The sequence below is a fragment of the Podarcis liolepis genome (assembly GCF_965112155.1).
Source record: "Podarcis liolepis genome assembly, chromosome: 3".
NCBI classification, from domain to species: domain Eukaryota; kingdom Metazoa; phylum Chordata; class Lepidosauria; order Squamata; family Lacertidae; genus Podarcis; species Podarcis liolepis.
Genome location: NC_139557.1, coordinates 93,257,389 through 93,277,612, shown reverse-complemented (window position 1 = coordinate 93,277,612; position 20,224 = coordinate 93,257,389). Strand labels below are relative to the sequence as shown.

The 20,224-nt window shown below is 44.8% G+C and overlaps 1 protein-coding gene across 1 annotated transcript in view; it reads right to left on the bottom strand.

Moving 5' to 3' along the window:
• NVL (nuclear VCP like) overlaps window positions 1–20,224 on the bottom strand; it is a 40,476-nt gene that overhangs the window by 9,396 nt on the left and 10,856 nt on the right. Inside the window, exons 10-19 of the mRNA XM_083496052.1 lie at window positions 19,312–19,413; window positions 17,095–17,212; window positions 14,654–14,798; window positions 13,604–13,874; window positions 11,609–11,827; window positions 7,586–7,690; window positions 6,106–6,168; window positions 5,440–5,559; window positions 3,675–3,774; window positions 1,901–2,007 (exon numbers count right to left, since the gene is read on the bottom strand). Coding sequence (XP_083352178.1) covers window positions 1,901–2,007; window positions 3,675–3,774; window positions 5,440–5,559; window positions 6,106–6,168; window positions 7,586–7,690; window positions 11,609–11,827; window positions 13,604–13,874; window positions 14,654–14,798; window positions 17,095–17,212; window positions 19,312–19,413 — 1,350 coding nt within the window. The remainder of the gene's footprint in view (window positions 1–1,900; window positions 2,008–3,674; window positions 3,775–5,439; window positions 5,560–6,105; window positions 6,169–7,585; window positions 7,691–11,608; window positions 11,828–13,603; window positions 13,875–14,653; window positions 14,799–17,094; window positions 17,213–19,311; window positions 19,414–20,224) is intronic.

Below are 20,224 nucleotides of genomic sequence, written 5' to 3'. Positions count from 1 at the left end.
ACTTGTCTCCTTGATCCTTGCCCATCCTGGCTTATAAAAGCTAGCCGGGAAGGACTGGGCGATGGGCTTCGTGGGGTGGTGAATGCTTCCCTCCGTGAGGCAGCCTTCCCAGACCCGCTGAAAGAGGCGGTTATTAAACTGCTTCTTTAAAAACCATCTTTAGATGCGGCCACGATAGCCAACTATCGCCCAGTCTCAAATCTTCCATTCTTGGGCAAAGTGATTGAGCGAGTGGTTGCTGAACAACACCAGGGACGCCTGAAAGAAGCGGACCATTTGGATCCCTTCCAGTCGGGATTCAGGCCTCATCATGGGACTGAAACTGCCTTGGTCGCACTGGTTGATGATCTCCGGTGGGCTAGGGACAAAGGTGAGAGCTGTTTCCTAGTTCTGCTGGATCTCTCAGCGGCGTTTGATACCATCGACCATAACATCCTTCTGGACCGTCTTGAGGGGCTGGGAGCTGTGGGCACTGTTATACAGTGGTTCCGCTCCTTCCTCCTGGGCCGTGTTCAGAAAGTGGTGGTGGGGGATGAGTGTTCAGACCCCTGGGCACTCACTTGTGGGGTGCCTCAGGGTTCTGTCCTCTCCCCCATGCTTTTCAACATCTACATGAAGCCGCTGGGAGAGATCATCAGGGGATTTGGGCTGGGTGTTCATCAGTATGCGGATGATACCCAGCTCTACCTCTCTTTCAAATCAGAACCAGTGAAGGCAGTGAAGGTCCTGTGTGAGTGCCTGGAGGCGGCTGGAGGTTGGATGGCGGCTAACAGATTGAGGTTGAATCCTGACAAGACAGAAGTACTGTTTTTGGGGGACAGGAGGCGGGCAGGTGTGGAGGATTCCCTGGTCCTGAATGGGGTAACTGTGCCCCTGAAGGACATGGGAGTCATTTTGGACTCACAGCTGTCCATGGAGGCACAGGTGAAATCTGTGTCCAGGGCAGCTGTTTACCAGCTCCATCTGGTACGCAGGCTGAGACACTATCTGCCTGCGGACTGCCTCGCCAGAGTGGTGCATGCTCTGGTTATCTCCCGCTTGGACTATTGCAATGTGCTCTACGTGGGGCTACCTTTGAAGGTGACCCAGAAACTACAACTAATCCAGAATGCGGCAGCTAGACTGGTGACTGGGAGCGGCCGCTGAGACCATATAACACCGGTCTTGAAAGACCTACATTGGCTCCCAGTATGTTTCTGAGCACAATTCAAAGTGTTGGTGCTGACCTTTAAAGCCCTAAACGGCCTCGGTCCAGTATATCTGAAGGAGCGTCTCCACCCCCATCGTTCTACCCGGACACTGAGGTCCAGCACCGAGGGCAAATATGGTTTGCCACAAGTGTGTCCTGATCAGATGTGAGCTGGTTAGCCATGAAGGGCTGAGGAACAGGAGGCAGCAGGAGGGAATCCAACCAGCTGAGAAGCATCAATGGAGGTTTAGAAACCAAATTTGTTCCAAACTGGTATGAAATGTATTGGGGGGGGGGGAGATATGGTGCTGCTTTTGCAATGCATCTCTTGGGAACCTGTGATCCTCCAGATGTTGTTGGATTCAAACTCCTATCAGCGTAAGCCAACAGGGGCAATAGTCAGGGATAAGTGGGAACTGTGGTTCATCATAGGTTCCCCATCTCTACGTTATGAGATGAAGAATGTCATAATCTTGTACCAGATTATGCATCATTGATTAAGGAGCAGTAGATATTGGAAATTAGACTAAGGAGTGTAAAGGATTTATTTCTTTTTTTAGCAGTTGAACAATGCTATTCTTATGCATTCAGTTTAGGTTTAACTATGCTGAGTAAGGTAAAGCTCTAGGGGAAATTACTTTGTTTCATGCAACTTTCAAGGACATCGTTTTAAACACACACACACACACACACACACACACACACACTTACTTTAGTAATAGTCTTTAGAATGGCAAGGCGATCCAAAGCTGGTGGCAAACCAACGTAGAGTGTTTTATCCAGTCTTCCTGGGCGCAAAATAGCTGGATCTAGAATATCTGGTGGAGAAACGGTAAAATCCTATTTAGACTCTGGATTCAAAATTGGAAGCACACAAGGAAGACACACCCAGAAGGCAGACCACAGGAAGCTTTTGAGAACAGAAAACTACATTTCTCAAAGTGCCTTCTTTCCGGAAAGAAGGAATGCCATCATTTACCACAACTACATACCTCTTCTTTACCGCGAAATTATGGGTTTATGCACATATTATGTTGATTACCCAGAAACAAGTGGTGTGTTTATTTTAGGTAGCTGGCACAGTTAACTCAAAAAAAAGGGACGCTAGATTAGTAGCAGACATCTGATCACACAGAATCCTGAAGTCAAAAGAAGGACACAGGTGGCTGACCACTCATTTCCGCCATCCTAGATGTTGAAAGGAGTCCTCTCATAGTTTGGTAAAGATTATTATGGCATAAACACAGTGGCCCAGTTCTGTTGTAACAGGAAACAATTCCCTCCAGGGTATAAGACTCATGGTGAACCTTGGACTTGTTTGCTCCCCTACCTTCCCCTTTCATGCCCATGAGGATTTTAATTGATTTAATTCCATTTAGGAATGGTTGTTCTGCACCAACAAAAAGAGGAAAGGGTAGATTTTATATTAGGGAATATTGTGACCTTAAACATCCTGGTTTCTTCACTGGGTAACATGAGTTAATCACAGCAGACAGGCTGTAGGTATAGCCACTGAGTTGCTCCCTTGCCACTGCTGCCAGGTTAAACCTGCATAAGCTATGAAATTACTTTCTTTATATCTAGTCAGATCACTGAATTTCTGCTTTGAGCTGACTTCATTTTTATGGTTCTTAGTGGAATAAGAAGATGACCTGCGCCTCTCTGGCAAAGCAGGGACAACTGGAAAAGACCATCAGGCTTTTGAGAAAACTTGCCTCTGTTTAGCAAATGAACCAGCAAGAAATGGTGCAGACTATCGAAGAGGAGGGAAAAGATAAAATCAGCTTGCCCTCAGACTATTATCTGGGTTCGAGACGACAACCTAGGACAGCTTCCCTAGAGACACCTCATCTCAGAGAGCTCATCAGGTACACCAGCAGCCCGAGAGGCCATGGGTACGTCAAGCAATCTCCAGTCCTTCCTCCTGGCTGCACATGCAGTCTTTTTATATGAGCCAGCAAACAACCCAGGAAACATTCCATTAACTATGGTTTCACATTTCATCCACACTGGGAAACTATGGTTAATGGTTTTGGAACAAGTCACAATATTAAGCTGTTGGCTTTGTTCCCAAGCTGTTGACCATAGCTCAGATCCCAGCTTCTTAAGCAGAGGCACCAAAATTCAAATGCACACAGTGTGTTGCTTCTCAAATCCCTAAAAGAACTGCTACTTTACACACACAATTTCCCTGTGTTTGTGTGTATAAACCACATACATTATTATTATTTATTCTTATTCTTATTTATTGAATTTATATACTGCCCTATACACGGAGGTCTCAGAGCAGCTCACAGAACAAGGTCAACATAAAAATCACTATATATATATATATATACACACACACACACACACACACACACACACAAAATAAAAACAACAACCCAATTAACGTATGCCGTACTTAAGCTGCTGATTTCAGACACGTGTACAAGTGGCAGAACAGACTCCCAAGGTGGAGCTACAACTGTTTAACCATTCTTACCTGGCCTGTTGGTGGCTGCCATAATGAAAACCTGACGACGAGATTCCAGGCCATCCATCTCTGTTAGCAACTGGTTCACTACACGGACACTGGCACCCGACTATGCAGTGAATTGAAAAGATGACAAAAAGATGTTAAAAAGAAACTGCTTGATGCTGACAGCGCATCTTAGCTGACTCACACTGCTGACCAGCTGAGGGGAACTGAGCTAGTCACAATGTCATAAAGGGGTGGCCCCATCCTTCAGTCAAACTTGGCAGGGGGGAGGTCATAAGGATACAGTCCACCATCCACATTCTAGGGTCATCCAGGATTTTCATAGCCTTATTAATATTATTACTGGTACCTGTAAGACGTTCTGGGAGCTGTTTCAAGTGAAAGATGGAGTAAAAAATACTAAGCACTAGTTTAAGCTCTTGTTTGTCCAGGTAAACTAATGAATTGCTAGCCCATCCCCTCACAAATGAGCCTTTTTGTTTCTCTTAAATGCAGATTGCTGTTTTTATCTGGTTTACAGTAACTATGGTTAGTTTACACAACAGAGCTTCAAAACCAGTGGGTTAAAGTTAGCCTGCTTTGAGATTGAATGTGCTAAGCAACTGCAGACCTCAGAATACACTGAGATGGTTGTAGAAGTTACCACGTATAGAATGATTCCTGCCACTTCCCAGAGAAAAAGAGATGGGGTGGTGGTAGATGACTCCCGACTGAGGGGCACAGAGGCAGCAGTTTGTAGAGATAAAGGGATGTCCTGGAGGTCTGCTGTCTTCCAGGTGCAAAGAGTCACAATGTGACAGAGAGTCTGTACAGTCTTATAAACAAGAGCGTCTTTGGTTGAAGCCCTCAGGTCGGGATCACACTTTCAGGCCTTCAGGTCACTAACTATGGTGAATATTTTGCATCTTGTGCGAGACCACTGGGCCGGAGCTTTGGTTCCCATAGGATTTGCATTGGGATGTTACTTTGACAAAGAGAAAATAAAGGAAGTTGCTGCTATTTAAAAAGTTAACAGCTTTAAAGCAGGGGATAAATGAATCAGTGTGCAGGTTGGTTTAGGTTTAGGTGATGTGGCCTGAGGCCTTGAAAGTACTGTATTTTTCACACCATAGGGCGCACCGGACCATAGGGCGCACCTAGTTTTTAGATGGGGAAATCAATAAAAAAATGTTTTCCCCCCCCAGCCCCAAAGAGCAGCGTACAGGCTGCGCACAACCTCTCCCTGCCAGAGGGGTTGTATGCGGCTATGGCACAAGCCAAGGCAGCGAGCGGGATGGATCTCTCTGGCTGCTTCGGCTTCCTCTTTAGCCCCACACAATCCCTCCCTGCCGGGAGAGGCTGCGTGGAGCTAAAGAAGCCATAGCCCCGTGCAGCCTCTCCCTGCCGGAGGGGTTGCGCGCAGCTATGGAACAAGCCAAGGCAGCGAGCGGGATCCATCCCACTCGCTGCCTTGGCTTCCTCTTTAGCCCCGCGCAATATCTCCCTGCCGGAGGGGGTTGCGCGTGGCTATGGCACAAGCCTGCATTCGCTCCATAGGATGCACACACATTTCCCCTCAGTTTTTGGAGGGGGAAAACTGCGTCCAATGGAGCGAAAAGTACAGTAATTATGGCAGTTTGATCAGGTTACTTAATTTCTTTTCTAGGAATAACAGCCAGTTCATAGGATTATTGTTAAAGGAAATGAATCTGACAAAAGACACCTATTTACATATTCCCCCAGTCCTCCAGTGGATCTAAGCTATTGGTGGAAGTGTTTTTAGGCTCACCTCACGGTCTGATCTCCGGGGACACAAAGCATCAACTTCGTCAAAGAATATGACACAAGGCGCCGAATTCCTTGCACGCTGGAAAACCTGACGTACAGCACGTTCGCTTTCCCCCACATACTGGAAAAGGACAGAGGAAGGAGGGGAAATCACTGTAAGATCTTTAAGATAAGTATCATATGCCCAATCATTTGAACAGGCTTGTCAAAAGGACCTGTTCAGATATTGCTTTACCCTCAAGATCAGTATTCTCCAACCTGGTGCCCTCTGGATATTTTGAGCTGTAATTTCCCTCAGCTTCAGTCATCTTAGCCATGCCAGCTGCAGCTGATGGAAGTTGCAGTTCAAAACATCTGAAACACAAGGCTGGGGAAGGACGTTTAAGATTTTAACTTTTGTGAGCTTCAAGCAAGCCCTCTCTAACCACAGTGCATTCAGAAATCCTCCCACCCTAAACCATTAGAGGTGCATAGAATTAGGCTAGAATTAAACTACCAAATTCATTTTGTCATTTCACTTGCAAGCCAGCAGCTCTAACGGACCACTGTAAAAACGTATTCTAATAGTATGGATTTGGTAAAGTCAATTTGGGCTCAGCATCAAAACACTTCACGTTCCCTGCAAACCCCAAATCAGTGACAACTGAGCACAACAAACAGAACTTACCATATTCAACAGTTCAGGGCCTTTCACGGATATGAAATTCAGTCCAGACTCATTTGCCACAGCCTGGGGAAGAGGCAAGGAAATAAACTAATTTCATATACTAATTGCATATACTAATTTTATCAATATATTTTGCCCTCACTTTGCATCCATGAAGACCCTTCTGGCATCTAACAATACACCAAACATTAAAAACACACAAAAATATAACCCAGGAATACAGGGTTATACAGAATCAGAACATTTGTCCATCTAGCTCAGTGTTATTAACAATGATGGCAGTGGCTTCTAGGAATCTACCCCAGCCCTATAGGAGGGGAATGTCAGGGACTGAACCTGGGATCTTCTCCATACAAGCATGTACTCTTGTCATGGAGCCGGAGTCCTTTCCCTGAATTATCATCTCCCTACGAAGAAAATGAATAACACAATTCAGAAAGAGGCGCAGCAAACCACTTATATGACCGAAAGCTCTGCAGACCGAGCTGGTTAAAAACGGTGTGACCTGGTACAACCAAGTGCCATCCCTGGCTACTTGGCTATGCTGCAGTCCAAAACATCTAGAGGGCACCAGGTTGAAGAAAACCAGGTCACAGCACTGTATGCGGATGAGGGGGAAATGGGAAGAATGGGGGTTTCCCTTCTAACCATCAGGACCAATATCCTCTGAGACTCCTATCCTCCATGAATTTACTCAATACCTGTAAGGGATCATGCTGAGGAGGGCTGCACTGAGGAGGAATGGAGGGAGCCTCCCCCTGCTCAGGATCCTGAATCTTCCCAGGAGCAGGAGGACAGTATAGATTTGGAACAGTGGCTTGCAGAGGGACATAGTTCAAAAGACCGAAGTTGGGAAGAACTGGGTGGTGAACAGCTAGGAGAAGAAGAACTGGGAGAGAGAGAGTTAACAGACTCCCTTTCGCTGGAAAGCATCCATCCGCTCAGTCCAAGATCAAGGAAAGCAGATAAGGCGGCAGCACAGAAAGCACAGTGGCTGCGAGATCAGGTTGCAAGACACAGAAGTGACAAGGGGGGAAGTGGGTGGAATCCTTAATTGGGTGAACACCTTCATTCCTAGAGATGGATTCTTTGTTCTCTTGCTATGATCATTAAAATGTCTAACTGGTAAGACACTCCTTTCGCTTTGTTCTGCTTATCTACTGCCAAAGGGTGGGAGGACGCCAAGTCCCTGAAGCCTGGCAACACCCTTTCCAAGCCACACAAATTAGTGGCCACCAGTGCATCTTGGAGGAGTACTTCACACAATTACTTTGTAGCAATGCCTGATTGCTTTACACTTGCAGCACAGAAACAAGTGCAAAATGATCTTCAGGAGAGACCCACAAGTCCAAAGTATACTCAAGAGGCCCAAGCTGGTTCGGACGCAAGACACACAGTGGAGCTCCAGATGTGAGACACCCATTTAATGTGATTCCATATCCCTTAGTACAAGCGGTTACTATGATTATATCAACGTTACCTTAGCAAGTAGCGTTTTGCCGCAACCAGGAGGGCCAGCAAGCAGCACACCAGCTGGAGCCGAGAGGCCAAGGGCTCTGAATTGCTCAGGATTCCGCACGGGTGCCTGTAACAAGAGTCGCGGGTGGGTGAAAATGGAAGTGCCAGCTATTTATAGAATCATAGAGTTGGAAGGGACCGCGAGGGTCATCTAGTCCAACCCCCTGCAATGCAGGAATCTCAACTAAAGCAACCATGACAGATGGCCATCCAACCTCTGCTTAAAAACCTCCAAGGAAGGGGAGCCCACAACCTCCCAAGGGAGACACGCCTTTGGTACAGATGAAAGATTCTGAAAAGTCTCAACAGGACATCAGGGCTGGGGAACCTCAGACAAATCCTGGTCCACCAGAGTTCCAATTTTCTGAAGCCAGGCCCACCTGACAACCAGGTGAGATCACCTCAATGGGCAGGTGATGTCAGCTGATGGGCAGGCTCGATATGGCAGAAAGTATGATTGACCCGACGCCCCTGCAGCTCATTAGCTGATTGTCCAGGGGTTCTATCCTGCTTGGTCACTATTTCCCCCCACATTATGACCTCAGATGATTGGCAGGTAGATGGTTCTGCCCAGCTGTCAAAGCTAGCCCATGGGTGTGGGAGAGAAAGATCTGGCCTGCTGGGCCAAAAAGATTATCCACTCCTGGCCTACATGAAAAAAGAAAAGACCTGCTAAAGTTGTCCAAAAGAGCTTAAAGATAACTTGTGTTCACAGCACTTGCTGTCTTCTCAAGCATAGTGACAACTGATAAGAAGCAGTATCGACCGAGGCCTGCAAATGATGGTGCTGTGTGTTGTAAGGTCTTCAATGTAGAGGAATATTGCTTGGAAAGTCAACCTCCCACACTTTTGGTGCTGGGCCCCAGCACCATCAAACCAGTTTAAGTCAACACAGCATGCATAACTACAGTGGTGCCCCGCAAGACGAATGCCTCGCAAGACGGAAAACTCGCTAGACGAAAGAGTTTTCCGTTTTGGAGGTGCTTCGCAAAACGAATTTCCTATGGGCTTGCTTCGCAAGACCACAATGTCTTGCGAGTTCCTGCTGGTTTTTTTCCCCTCCCCCCCCTTTTCTAAGCCGCTAAGCCGCTTATCAGCTGATCCAATCAGCAGATAAGCCGCTAAAAGCCGTTAAAAGCCGCTAATAGCGCTAATCCATCAATGGGCTTGCTTCGCAAGACGAAAAAACCGCTAGAGGAAGAGAATCACAGAACGGATTCTTTTCATCTTGCGAGGCACCACTGTACTCCTACACATACAAGCAGCCAACTACCAGGTCACAAACATGTGGCTGCTCCAGAGATGGCATGGTGGAATGCCGAGCACCAAGGAAGCCCAGGCTGAAGTCCTCTTTTACATGGCTGGGGGCAGGGGAGAGGCATCTGGGCTCTGACATTATCTATAAAGAATGCTTTCAAAGATGGCCAAGGCATGGGTGGAATTAATCAGCGTAATTATTAGTAATAATGTAATAATAGAAGTGGTAGCACCATCATCCTCAACATCCCTTTGCCATAAGGTCCCAGGGTAGGTAACAATTTAAAAGATGATATTAAAGGCAGTTTTAAAGAAATACAGTCACAAGAGGGTGGGTCCTAAAAAAAATTCTCTTGGGTCTCAAAGAGGTCTATCTTCAGCAAACAACATGTCAAGGACAAGGGGAGGAGGCAGCAAGTGCTGAGGCAACTTGGGTGAAGTAGACTCTGCTCCAGCCCTGTCTAGGCCTCTTTGTCCGCTTTTTAAAAACTTCTTTACCCAGCTATTTAGCTGAAAAAGGCTTCCAGGGTGGCATTCATAAGACAGTCCCTATCCACAGGCTTAAAATCTGCAGAAAAAATATATATTGCTCAAAAGATTAAATAGGATTATAAAGTGAAGAGGAAAAAGATATAAACTCAGACACTAATTTAATAGCAGTCCTTATAAAAATGATCAGCTGGGATGAAAAGAGTCAAGAGAGGAAGAGCCAAATAGAACTTTCTGGAATGGTCCTGCTTCCCAATTCGACTGTAGCCTTTGGAGGCGGCCACTCAATATGAAAGGGGTTTCAAAACTTACATAAAATATATAGCTCTCAAAAGGCCCTCTCTAAGGCAGGGCAGCCTATAGTTGACGGAAGACACAAGACACAAACACTCAGATAGATAGGAAGCCTGAATGGGGATATGGAAGGTCTTATAAAAAACACAGCAACCAGGCTATTCCAAAAGAAGAAAAGTTTTGTTGGGCTTTTTATTAGGAAGAGAAGCAAGCTCCCAGCAGCTGCTGGTTCTCTGGTGTGGGGCAACATGGCACTCCCTGGTCCTGAATGGGGTAACTGTGCCCCTGAAGGACCAGGTGCACAGCCTGGGAGTCATTTTGGACTCACAGCTATCCATGGAGGCACAGGTTAATTCTGTGTCCAGGGCAGCTGTTTATCAGCTCCATCTGGTACGCAGACTGAGACCCTACCTGCCCGCGGACTGTCTTGCCAGAGTGCTGCATGCTCTAGTTATCTCTCGCTTGGACTACTGCAATGCGCTCTATGTGGGGCTACCTTTGAAGGTGACCCGGAAACTACAAACTAATCCAGAATGCGGCAGTGGCAGCCGAGACCATATAACACCGGTCTTGAAAGACCTACACTGGCTCCCAGTATGTTTCTGAGCACAATCCAAAGTGTTGCTGCTGACCTTTAAAGCCCTAAACGGCCTCAGCCCAGTAGACCTGAAGGAGCGTCTCCACCTGCATCGTTCTGCCCGGACACTGAGGTCCAGCACCGAGGGCCTTCTGGCGGTTCCCTCACTGCGAGAAGCCAAGTTACAGGGAACCAGGCAGAGGGCCTTCTCGGTAGTGGCACCCGCCCTGTGGAACGCCCTCCCACCAGATGTCAAAGCGAAAAGTAGCTACCAAACTTTTAGAAGACATCTGAAGGCAGCCCTGTTTAGGGAAGCTTTTAATGTTTAATAGGGTATTGTATTTTAGTGTTTTGTTGGAAGCCGCCCAGAGTGGCTGGGGCAACCCAGCCAGACGGGCGGGATATAAATAATGAGTTTTATTATTATTATTATTACTCCCGAGCCTGGTGCCCAATTTGTAAACCATGGGATATAGGAGCCAGTGTTACACCTACACGTCTCAAGCTTAAATTAAAAAAGGACTTGTTTGTTTTTATGCATTACCAACTCAGGGAGTGTTTGTATTTCCCTCCATCCAAGTCTCTGGTAACAGCTTTCTGCACACTGCAGTTACTTCTTATAGCACTTGTTTCTCCTTTTAAAAAAGGAACAGTTCAGTCCTCAAGCAGACTATACTAGAGACAAGTGATGGGGAACCTGTGGCCTTCCAACTGCTGCAGGACTATGGCCCCTATCTCTCTGACCATTAGCTAGGCCTGGCCAAGACTCATTGGTGCTGGAGACTGACGGAAAGAATTACAGTGGTACCTCAGGTTAAGTATTTAATTCGTTCCGGAGGTCTGTACTTAACCTGAAACTGTTCTTAACCTGAAGCACAACTTTAGCTAATGGGGCCTCCTGCTGCCGCCGTGCTGCCAGAGCACAAATTCTGTTCTCATCCTGAAGCAAAGTTCTTAACCTGAAGCACTATTTCTGGGTTAGCAGAGTCTGTAACCTGAAGCGTATGTAACCTGAAGCGTATGTAACCTGAGGCACCACTGTACTTGGAACTGCAATGTCTCCTTTCTATGTACTGCTTCCTCTTACTGTTTCCTCAAACTACATTCTGACTTGACTGGAAAAGGAAGCTGCTGACTAATTATAATGTCGCACTTTAATCAATAAGCCTCCATTTCCAAGTGAAACCACTAGACCATTTCTTGCTTCCTGCAAACTCGATAGGCCAAGAACGCCGCTCGTTTCCTCTCATATTCTTTAAAGCGAGAAACCCACAAAAATGCCCTGGCAGAATTGCACAGCTTAACCTCCAGAAGCTATTTCAGCCTCGCGTGCATTAACAGGACTTTGTAGCTGTGTCCAGCCCCTACCAGTATTGCCATGGTGAGCTCCTCCCGAATATCCTCCAGGGCGCCCACATCCGCCCACGTCACATCGGGGACTGTTACAAAGCCTTCTCTCTTGGCAGAGGGTTGCACCGAAGAGAGCGCAACAATGAAATCATTCAACTCAATGCATAGCTTTTGCAGCTGATCTTCCCCAAGGGGGTCTGGTTCCTTTAGCAACTGGAGCAGCCTCTGCAATTCATCCTAGAGAAGAAAGATCAGGAGTAGCAGGAAATACAAGAACAGGTTAGAGGGAGAACCTCCTAAAGTTTAATCATGTATGGATTAATAACAATGAAGGCAGGAGCTTGATTACAACATGCTTGAAACTGGCCAAAGACTACAGTCACCGTATTTTTCGCCCTATAAGACGCACTTTTTCCCCTCCAAAAATGAAGGGGAAATGTGTGTGCGTCCTATGGGGCGAATGCAGGCTTTCGCTGAAGCCTGGAGACCGAGGGGGGGTCAGTGTGCACCGACCCCTCTCACTCTCCAGGCTTCAGGAAGCTATCTGCTAGCCGTGGGAGACCCAGCTCTCCCAGGGCTAGCGGAGAGCTTGCCTGCACCCAGAAGCTTGGGGCGCGCTGAGCTCCGGGATTAGCGCAGCGCTCTCCCACGGCTAGCGGAGACCTTGCCGGCACCCAGAAGCTTGGGGCGCGCTGAGCTCCGCACGCCCCAAGCTTCGGGCTTAGCACAGCGCACCTGGGGGGGAAATAAATTTTCCCCCCTTTATTTCCCCCCCAAAAAACTAGGTGCGTCCTATGGGCCGGTGCGTCCTATGGGGCGAAAAATACGGTACTTAACAGCATCCTTTTGTAGTGAAATATTGCAGGAACAATTGAGTTCAAGACAAGCACAAACTAATTTTTTTAATTTTTAATATGTAACGCTGTACTGTTTTTAACATTGACTGGGATCCGCCCAGAGTGGCTGGGGAAACTCAGCCAGATGGGCGGGGTATAAATAATAAATTATAATTATTATAATTATTATAATTAACTTTAGTAGGCAATTCACTGTCTTGCATTCCATTAATGTGTTTATGTATTCCAAGAGAATGCCAGAGATTCATGTCTTATTGGCTTATGAAGGAGACTCCAAGCTCTAATCTGCACATTTCTTTGAGAATTACTTTTTATTCTGCGTAATAAGGAATTCTGGTGGATTTGATCATGGTTTTTCTGCATGCGTAGCTACTGGTGTTTTTTTCCCCTTCTTTGGAAGATGTCATGGCCTTTGGCTAGCGCAATAAAAGTTTATGGTTCTGTTTTTGTTTTTTTGCTTATGCATGACCTTTAGAAGCCAAGGCTCTTTTCTAAAAAAGGAAAAAAATCTCTTTAATTGAACATATTTGCACTGCTCTTTGTACTTTTAGGTTTTGCCATTTATTAATTCTTGCCCTTCAATTTAACACATCTTTATTCTTCTAAAAATAAATGTACATAATTTTATTTTTATATTATTGATTACTGCTTAGGTTTTTTTAAGAATCAAGTGGTTCATAAATTCTTCCTACATAAGTAAATAAAAGAAGTAAATAAGTAAATAAATATAATATAACTATTATAATTACTACATTTTAATCCCATGCTTGTTCCAACGAGCTCAGGGAAGTATATCTGGTTCTCCCTCATCATTTTACTGAACATCCAGTCCAAAAATGAGTTCTGGAGAACTCAAAAGTTTGCTTGCTACTTTGTGATGTTATAGTTCAGGGCTGTGAAACCTTTGGCCCACCAAACATTGTTGGACTACAACTCCCAGCAACCTTAACCTTTGGCCATGTTGGCTAGGGCTGATGGGAATTGTAGTTCAGCAACATATGGAGGATCACATGCATCTCCTAATAGACCATTGTCAGGCTTTTGCAAAGTTTGCCCTAATGAAGGAAATACTAATGCATATACCAAGGGGGAAATATTAAAAGTTAAGGAAGAGTTATAGTAGGATACAGGGAAAGGATACAAAGAAAATACATACCATAGTGGGAAGATCTGGCTCTTTGATAACCTGTCTTACAAGCTCTTCAGTATCCTTTTCCATGTCTTGTCCAGATGACCTTTCGTTACTTCTCAGGACTTTGTGCTGCTCCATCTCCAGCTTAATGAGAACTCTATTCACAGTGCACATTGCAGCTTCACGGCACAGTGCCATGAGATCAGCACCAACGTAGCCGGGGGTCAAATGAGCCAAATGACCAAAGTCAAAAGATTCCTGCAATCTAAGTTTTCGACACAATGTCTTCAGAATTCTGGCAAAGGGAAGAAAAAGGAAGAAATTACTACAGTTTTAGTCTTTACGAAAGAAAGAAAGAAAGAAAGAAAGAAAGAAAGAAAGAAAGAAAGAAAGAAAATAATAAGTTATTGAATTATTTGTCCCAGAGCTTATGAAAGGGGCAGAGATATTTATAATTTATTAAACTTTGGTGGATTTCTGCATGATTTGCAGAAGATCCACGGGAATGATCCATTTTTTCGTTGCTTAAACTTTAAACAATACCAGTAACAAAATCAATGTTCTCCCTCCCGCTCCAGTGTCCCAAATTAGATTGCTGAATAGGTTTTCAGTCTGTTACTCAAAGAAAGTTTCCTGGGCTCAGAGTTCTTTAATTCTATTGTCTTTTGCACCAGGGTGAGTCTCGAGGTCCTAGTAAAAAGCGAAGTAGATCCCACAAGCCCTTAATCTGCTTACTCCTGTAATAGGTGAACCAAAACCAAAGCATCTGAATAGAAAATGAATAAATCTATGAGAAAACATAGCAGGAAGGCATCGACTCCTCAAAAAATCCTAAACAAGCCATGCTACTCTTTCTGTATTATTGCTTTATTGGCCAAATGTCTGAATTGGGACGTCTATGCTACAGGGAAAAATCTGACACAGACTTTTTCCTGTACTACAACAGAAGCAGCAGCTATATTTGCTTTTTTTTTAGTTAAAAGTTTAAGAGAAACTTTTGGATTCAAGAGCTAGCAAGCCATAAACTGAACATTTTTTAAAAAAACAACAACTTTAAAAGCAAAGCTCACACACTTCTCTCTGGCTGCTTCACCCGGAATCCCCAAACAAATCTCTCGATCAAATCTTCCTGCACGTCGCAGAGCTGGGTCCAGTGAGTCTGGTCTGTTGGTTGCCCCAATTACTAGGACCTGAGCAGCAGTAGCCAGATTATTCAAGTCTGAAAGATGAAGGAAAAACAATAAACTCACAGGGAACTGGCAAAGGAAAGTACGCTTTGCTGTTAGGAAAGCATTATTTGTGCTATATACCCTCAGTACACAACTCAGGTGTGTACCACCAACTTTTACTAGCGATGATGCTACAGGGAATGCTGGGACTGCGCAGCATGTCTGCTATAGCTCTTTGGCAGTGATAATACTGGGCCAGGAGAGAAGAACACATAAAACAGGTAAGGAAACTCAGCATGCTAGATCTCCATCAGGATTGGCCTTATAGGCCAAGACTGACAGGGGCCAGGGCCACCTGCCTGTCAATCACCCGATTTGGCATTTAGAAGTCCAAACACCAGGACTTTGAAGAACCTCGCGGGCAGTAAGGCATGCATCTCCCAAAAGCAGGTGATGGGCACGAGATCCAAGCTTGCTCACCTTGCTCCAGGAGCAGAAAGCAGTTTCCATTAAAATGAAATGGGGCTGCGAGACCTTTAGCTGGGATTTCAGTGCAAAACCCTTTCTGATCAGGATTGAACTCCCTGCCAATCAACAGATGCACAGAGAATTCAATCCTGCTTCCTGGCTACACCAGTCGGCTTCTGGGGAACAGGGCCTCAGTGCAAGGTGGCGCGAGAACCACTTCCTTCTGTCCCGTGCCCAAGCTATAAATTTAGGGTCCCACTAGCACTGACACCGACTTGCCTTCTACCAGCTGTCATGTTGCAGTTTTGCTCATGATCTTGCTATGGACAAACATCACTTGCCAAAGCTGGGAAGGAATTTTATGCTCTCCCAGTTGGCTTCACGAAGTAGACCTTTTGCCCTTCCCGTAGCAACAGCATTTGTTGGGTTGTTATAGCTTTCTATAATTCATCACAACCGTTTGGACAGGTACTGGAGGCATTGGGCTGGATTTCCAACAGAGCTAAAGGGGTGGGGTGGGTCCCATCTCCCTTTTCTCAAGTGTCTTGGTGTGGCAAGTTCAAGGCCCAACCAAGCTTAACAAGGGCTGACCTGCTAGTCACACATCCAAGTTGACGGGAATAGTATCTGTCCATGTTGTGGTGTGTTTTAATTTGCCTTCTATCCCTTGATGTAGTACATGGGTGGAGCAATTGTCTCTGCACTATTGATGTTACGACACCTACTTATCAGAAAGGGTCTTGCAACAGCTTAAAGGTAAAGGTAAAGGGACCCCTGACCATTAGGTCCACTCGTGACCGACTCTGGGGTTGTGGCGCTCATCTCACTTTATTGGCCAAGGGAGCTTCTGGGTCATGTGGCCAGCATGACTAAGCCGCTTCTGGAGAATCAGAGCTGTGCACAGAAACGCCATTTACCTTCCCACTGGAGTGGTACCTATTTATCTACTTGCACTTTGACATGCTTTGGAACTGCTAGGTTGGCAGGAGCAGGGACCAAGCAACGGGAGCTCACCCCGTCACAGGGATTCGAACCGCCGACCTTCTGATCGGCAAGTCCTAGGCTCTGTGGTTTAACCCACAGCGCCACCCGCAACAGTTTAGAGATTAACAAATCTTATTACTGCATACACTTTTGTGGTCTCACTTGTCAAGAGGACACACAATTGGAGCGGGAGAAGAATATAAAGGAGGGAGTTTTGTGACAAATTTAACCAGTTTTTGTGTATGCTAAATGACCCTTCAGAATAGCAACGATAGTGTTAATTTACTCAGAAATGCTGATTGGTTGTAACACCTCCTACTGAGTTGCTCTTTTGAAAGTCATTACCAGGCTGACTAGACCTTGTGCATTCAATTAATTGGATTCTGTACTCATCTGTGCTCTCTGCATAATACCGTGACACATCCAACTCTTGCCTTTTGCATTGCTTGACATTGTGGCCTTCTGGCACATTTTTCTATCTATACCAGGTATACAGATGTTGCTCCCAGCATGTCTTATCATGCTGGTTGTGGCTGATTGAATTTAGAGTCCTTCAACATGTGGAAGGTTAGAGGTTCAACATTGGACCCATCAGCATGTATAAACACGGTTGTCATCTGAAAGTATCTAATGCATCTGGCAAAGTGAGTTCCGGCCCTTGAAAGCTCCTGCCACGTCAGATCAATTAGTCTTTAAGGTGCCACAAGATACACACCCCACTTTTTTGTGCTTTCGGTAAAGATTATCACAAATTACCCCTCTGTAATTTGCTGATTTGGTACTTGGAAATCTGCAGCTGACATGATATTCAGCTGAAATTTCACCTAAAGAGCAAGATCCAATTTAAAAAGCAGGTTTGATAGAGCACTTTTACTAGATTAAAAGAGCCCTGACCATCCATGCAAGTCAGAAGCTGCGCTACAATTCTCCGCTCCATGTCCTTTGAGGCAACTTCTCTCTTGGGTGTGATAGCATCAATTTCATCTATGAAGAGGATGCATGGAGCATTGGCCTAGAAATAAGAATGATAAAAAAGAAATCAGCACAAACACAGAAAATGATTAAGTAACTCTTAGCATATTATGATTTTTTTGTTTTATAATTTCAAATAAATACTTGTTGAAAGAACAGCAAGGTACCAACTGTTAAAAGTTAAAACAAAACTTTTCACCCAATCGGATATATATTAGCAAGTGCTCTGTGCTGGAAAGAGGTCTGCATAGGGTATCTACCAAAGAAATAAGCGTAATAAAATTGAACGGGACATACACACATGAAAAGAGAGTCGGGGTGTGACAGAATGAATGAGAGTTATCAAAATAATGTCCCCTTGCACCTTCTGCTTCCCCAACACATTGAGCCACAATTAATAATTGCAGGTGCTTCCTTATTTTAATTTTTACCAAATCCATTCAATAAACAGTTTCCCCCCCTTTTGCATGGACTAACAGCAGCACTAATACAAAAATGAAAGATGCAGCATTGGTCAAATCCAACCCCCCCCCCTGAGTTAATGGATTTGGACTGCACCCTTTTCTGTGTCTATTCATAAGCCATCATTTTATTTCTATTACTACTATATGGAGAAAAAACTACTATTCAAAACCAAAATAGCTTTTCTCCTTTGCAGGAAAATACAGGTTTTAATAAGGAACATGGCGGTGTAATGCTAAACTGGCATATGCACCACTTTTAGAGCTGCTTGACTGTGGATCGAGTCAATAAAAGGAAGCTGATTCCAATTACCAAAACACACCACTATGTTTGGACAATACAAAATGTCCAGCATTAAACTAAAGAGAAAGTGACCTTCAAACTCATAAGCACTGTGTATTGTTTGAATAGTTTCAAAAGAAGTTATTGTACTGTCAGAGCTAGAATATGACACACATTAAAACAACTTCCTCTAAAACCTTTTGCATAACAGACTATATAAAGAAACAGACGCATCCTAATTCAAAGTAGAAAAGAACCTGGAGAAACTAGAATCATAAAGATCTATATGCCTGCTGAATGCAGATCATTTGATTTTGGCAGCAATATTATTTAGCAAATAAGTTTCTTAGAGACCATACTGAACAAAATTTATAGCTGGAAGACAACCATCATGAAATGTTAGAAAAACTACACTTGGCAGCAAAGGCAATATTTGGGTTTTAATTCTAATGCAGAAAAAGGTTTTGATTCTATTGAGTGGAGATTTTTAATAGAAGCTATAAAGAGGTTTTTTATATGCCTGTTGTCTTTGTCCATAGAGTTTTCTTGGCAGGGATACTGGAGTGGCTTGCCGGTTCCTCCTCCAGGTGGATCACGTTTGGTCAAAACTCTCCACTATGACCTGTCCATCTTGGGTGGCCCTGCACAGCATAGCTCGTAGCTTCTCTGAGTTATTCAAGCCCCTTCACCACGGCAAGGCAGTGATCCAAGGCAGTGATCTGTACAGTTAAAGCTATGGTTTTCCCAGTAGTGATGTATGGAAGTGAGAGCTGGACCATAAAGAAGGCTGATTGCCAAAGAATTGATGCTTTTGAATTACGGTGCTGGAGGAGACTCTTGAGAGTCCCATGGACTGCAAGAAGATCAGACCTATCCATTCTGAAGGAAATCAGCCCTGAGTGCTCACTGGAAGGACAGATCCTGAAGCTGAGGCACCAGCATGAGGCCACCTCATGAGAAGAGAAGACTCCCTGGAAAAGACCCTGATGTTGGGAAAGATGGAGGGCACAAGGAGAAGGGGACGACAGAGGACAAGATGGTTGGACAGTGTTCTTGAAGCTACCAGCATGAGTTTGACCAAACTGCGGGAGGCAGTGGAAGACAGGAGTACCTGGCGTGCTCTGGTCCATGGGGTCACGAAGAATCGGACACCACTAAATGGCTAAACAACATCATAAAGGGGTTGCGTTTCAGCTATATATTATTTTTTACAAAAATAAGTGGGACAATTTTACAGCCAACCCACAGTTAGTATTCTGATACATGGAAATTTGCCTTCCTGTCAGAATGTTAGATGAGGATGCACCTTCCTCCACTTTTAAATTTGTGTGTAGAAATGATTCAGAGTCAAGTGAATTAATAAAAGGCTTTAAGACTCTTTTCTGCTGGTCTTACCACAGCTTGCTCAAACAGTTCCCTTAGCTTCTGTTCCGATTCACCAGACACTCCCGACACAATCTCAGTAGCAGCTACTTTGAGTATTGGCAGTTCAAGCTCCTAGAAAAACAAACACAAAATAAGATTATTATAGGAAATACACTAACCAAGGCTCAGGCATTTTACAGAAGCCTCTACCGTGGAGGGCTGAACGGTGGAAGGGAGAGTAATATCACACCTTGATTCAATGGGAAATGCACAAAAAGACTTTAACAGATAACAGTGTCATGAGATGTTGCAGTTATCCAGGGTGTGCTACTCCCTTGTACAGTACCATTTAAAAGACAAGGAAAGGCAACAATTGAGGAGACTCTAGATTGCAACCCAATGACCTCCTGGGAGGCCTGGCCTGCAGGAAGAGAAGAGAGAACTTGTGTATCAAAATTCTTTCCCCCTATTCAAAAAAGTACTGGGCACCATGACATACAAAGCAGGAAGAGGCCCACGCAGCTTCAACATTTTAAACTGCTTTTCACAGTGCTTCCACTAGCACTGTTATTCAAGATGCTACAGAAATGCTGTACGGAGGTTTGTTTTTTTAATGCAGGTTTTGAGCTTCACCAGCTATTACTTTGCAATGTATTCTGTAACATCTTGAATGCAAGAACTAGCAGAAGTACTTGTGTACAGGCAACTTCCCATTTATGTGGAGGCTATGTTCCAAAGCACCATGCGTTTAAGTGAAACCGCGCATATTTGAAACACCACTGAAAATACCTGCAAGCACCCCATTCCGCCCCAGCCCCTTTTGTGACATTTTTGTGATTTTTTTGGTCACTTCCAGGTTCAGTGCGATGTGCACATGTGCAGTCACATACATATTAGACATGCCTAAAACCATCTCTGCCTGCATTAAAAATACAAATACACC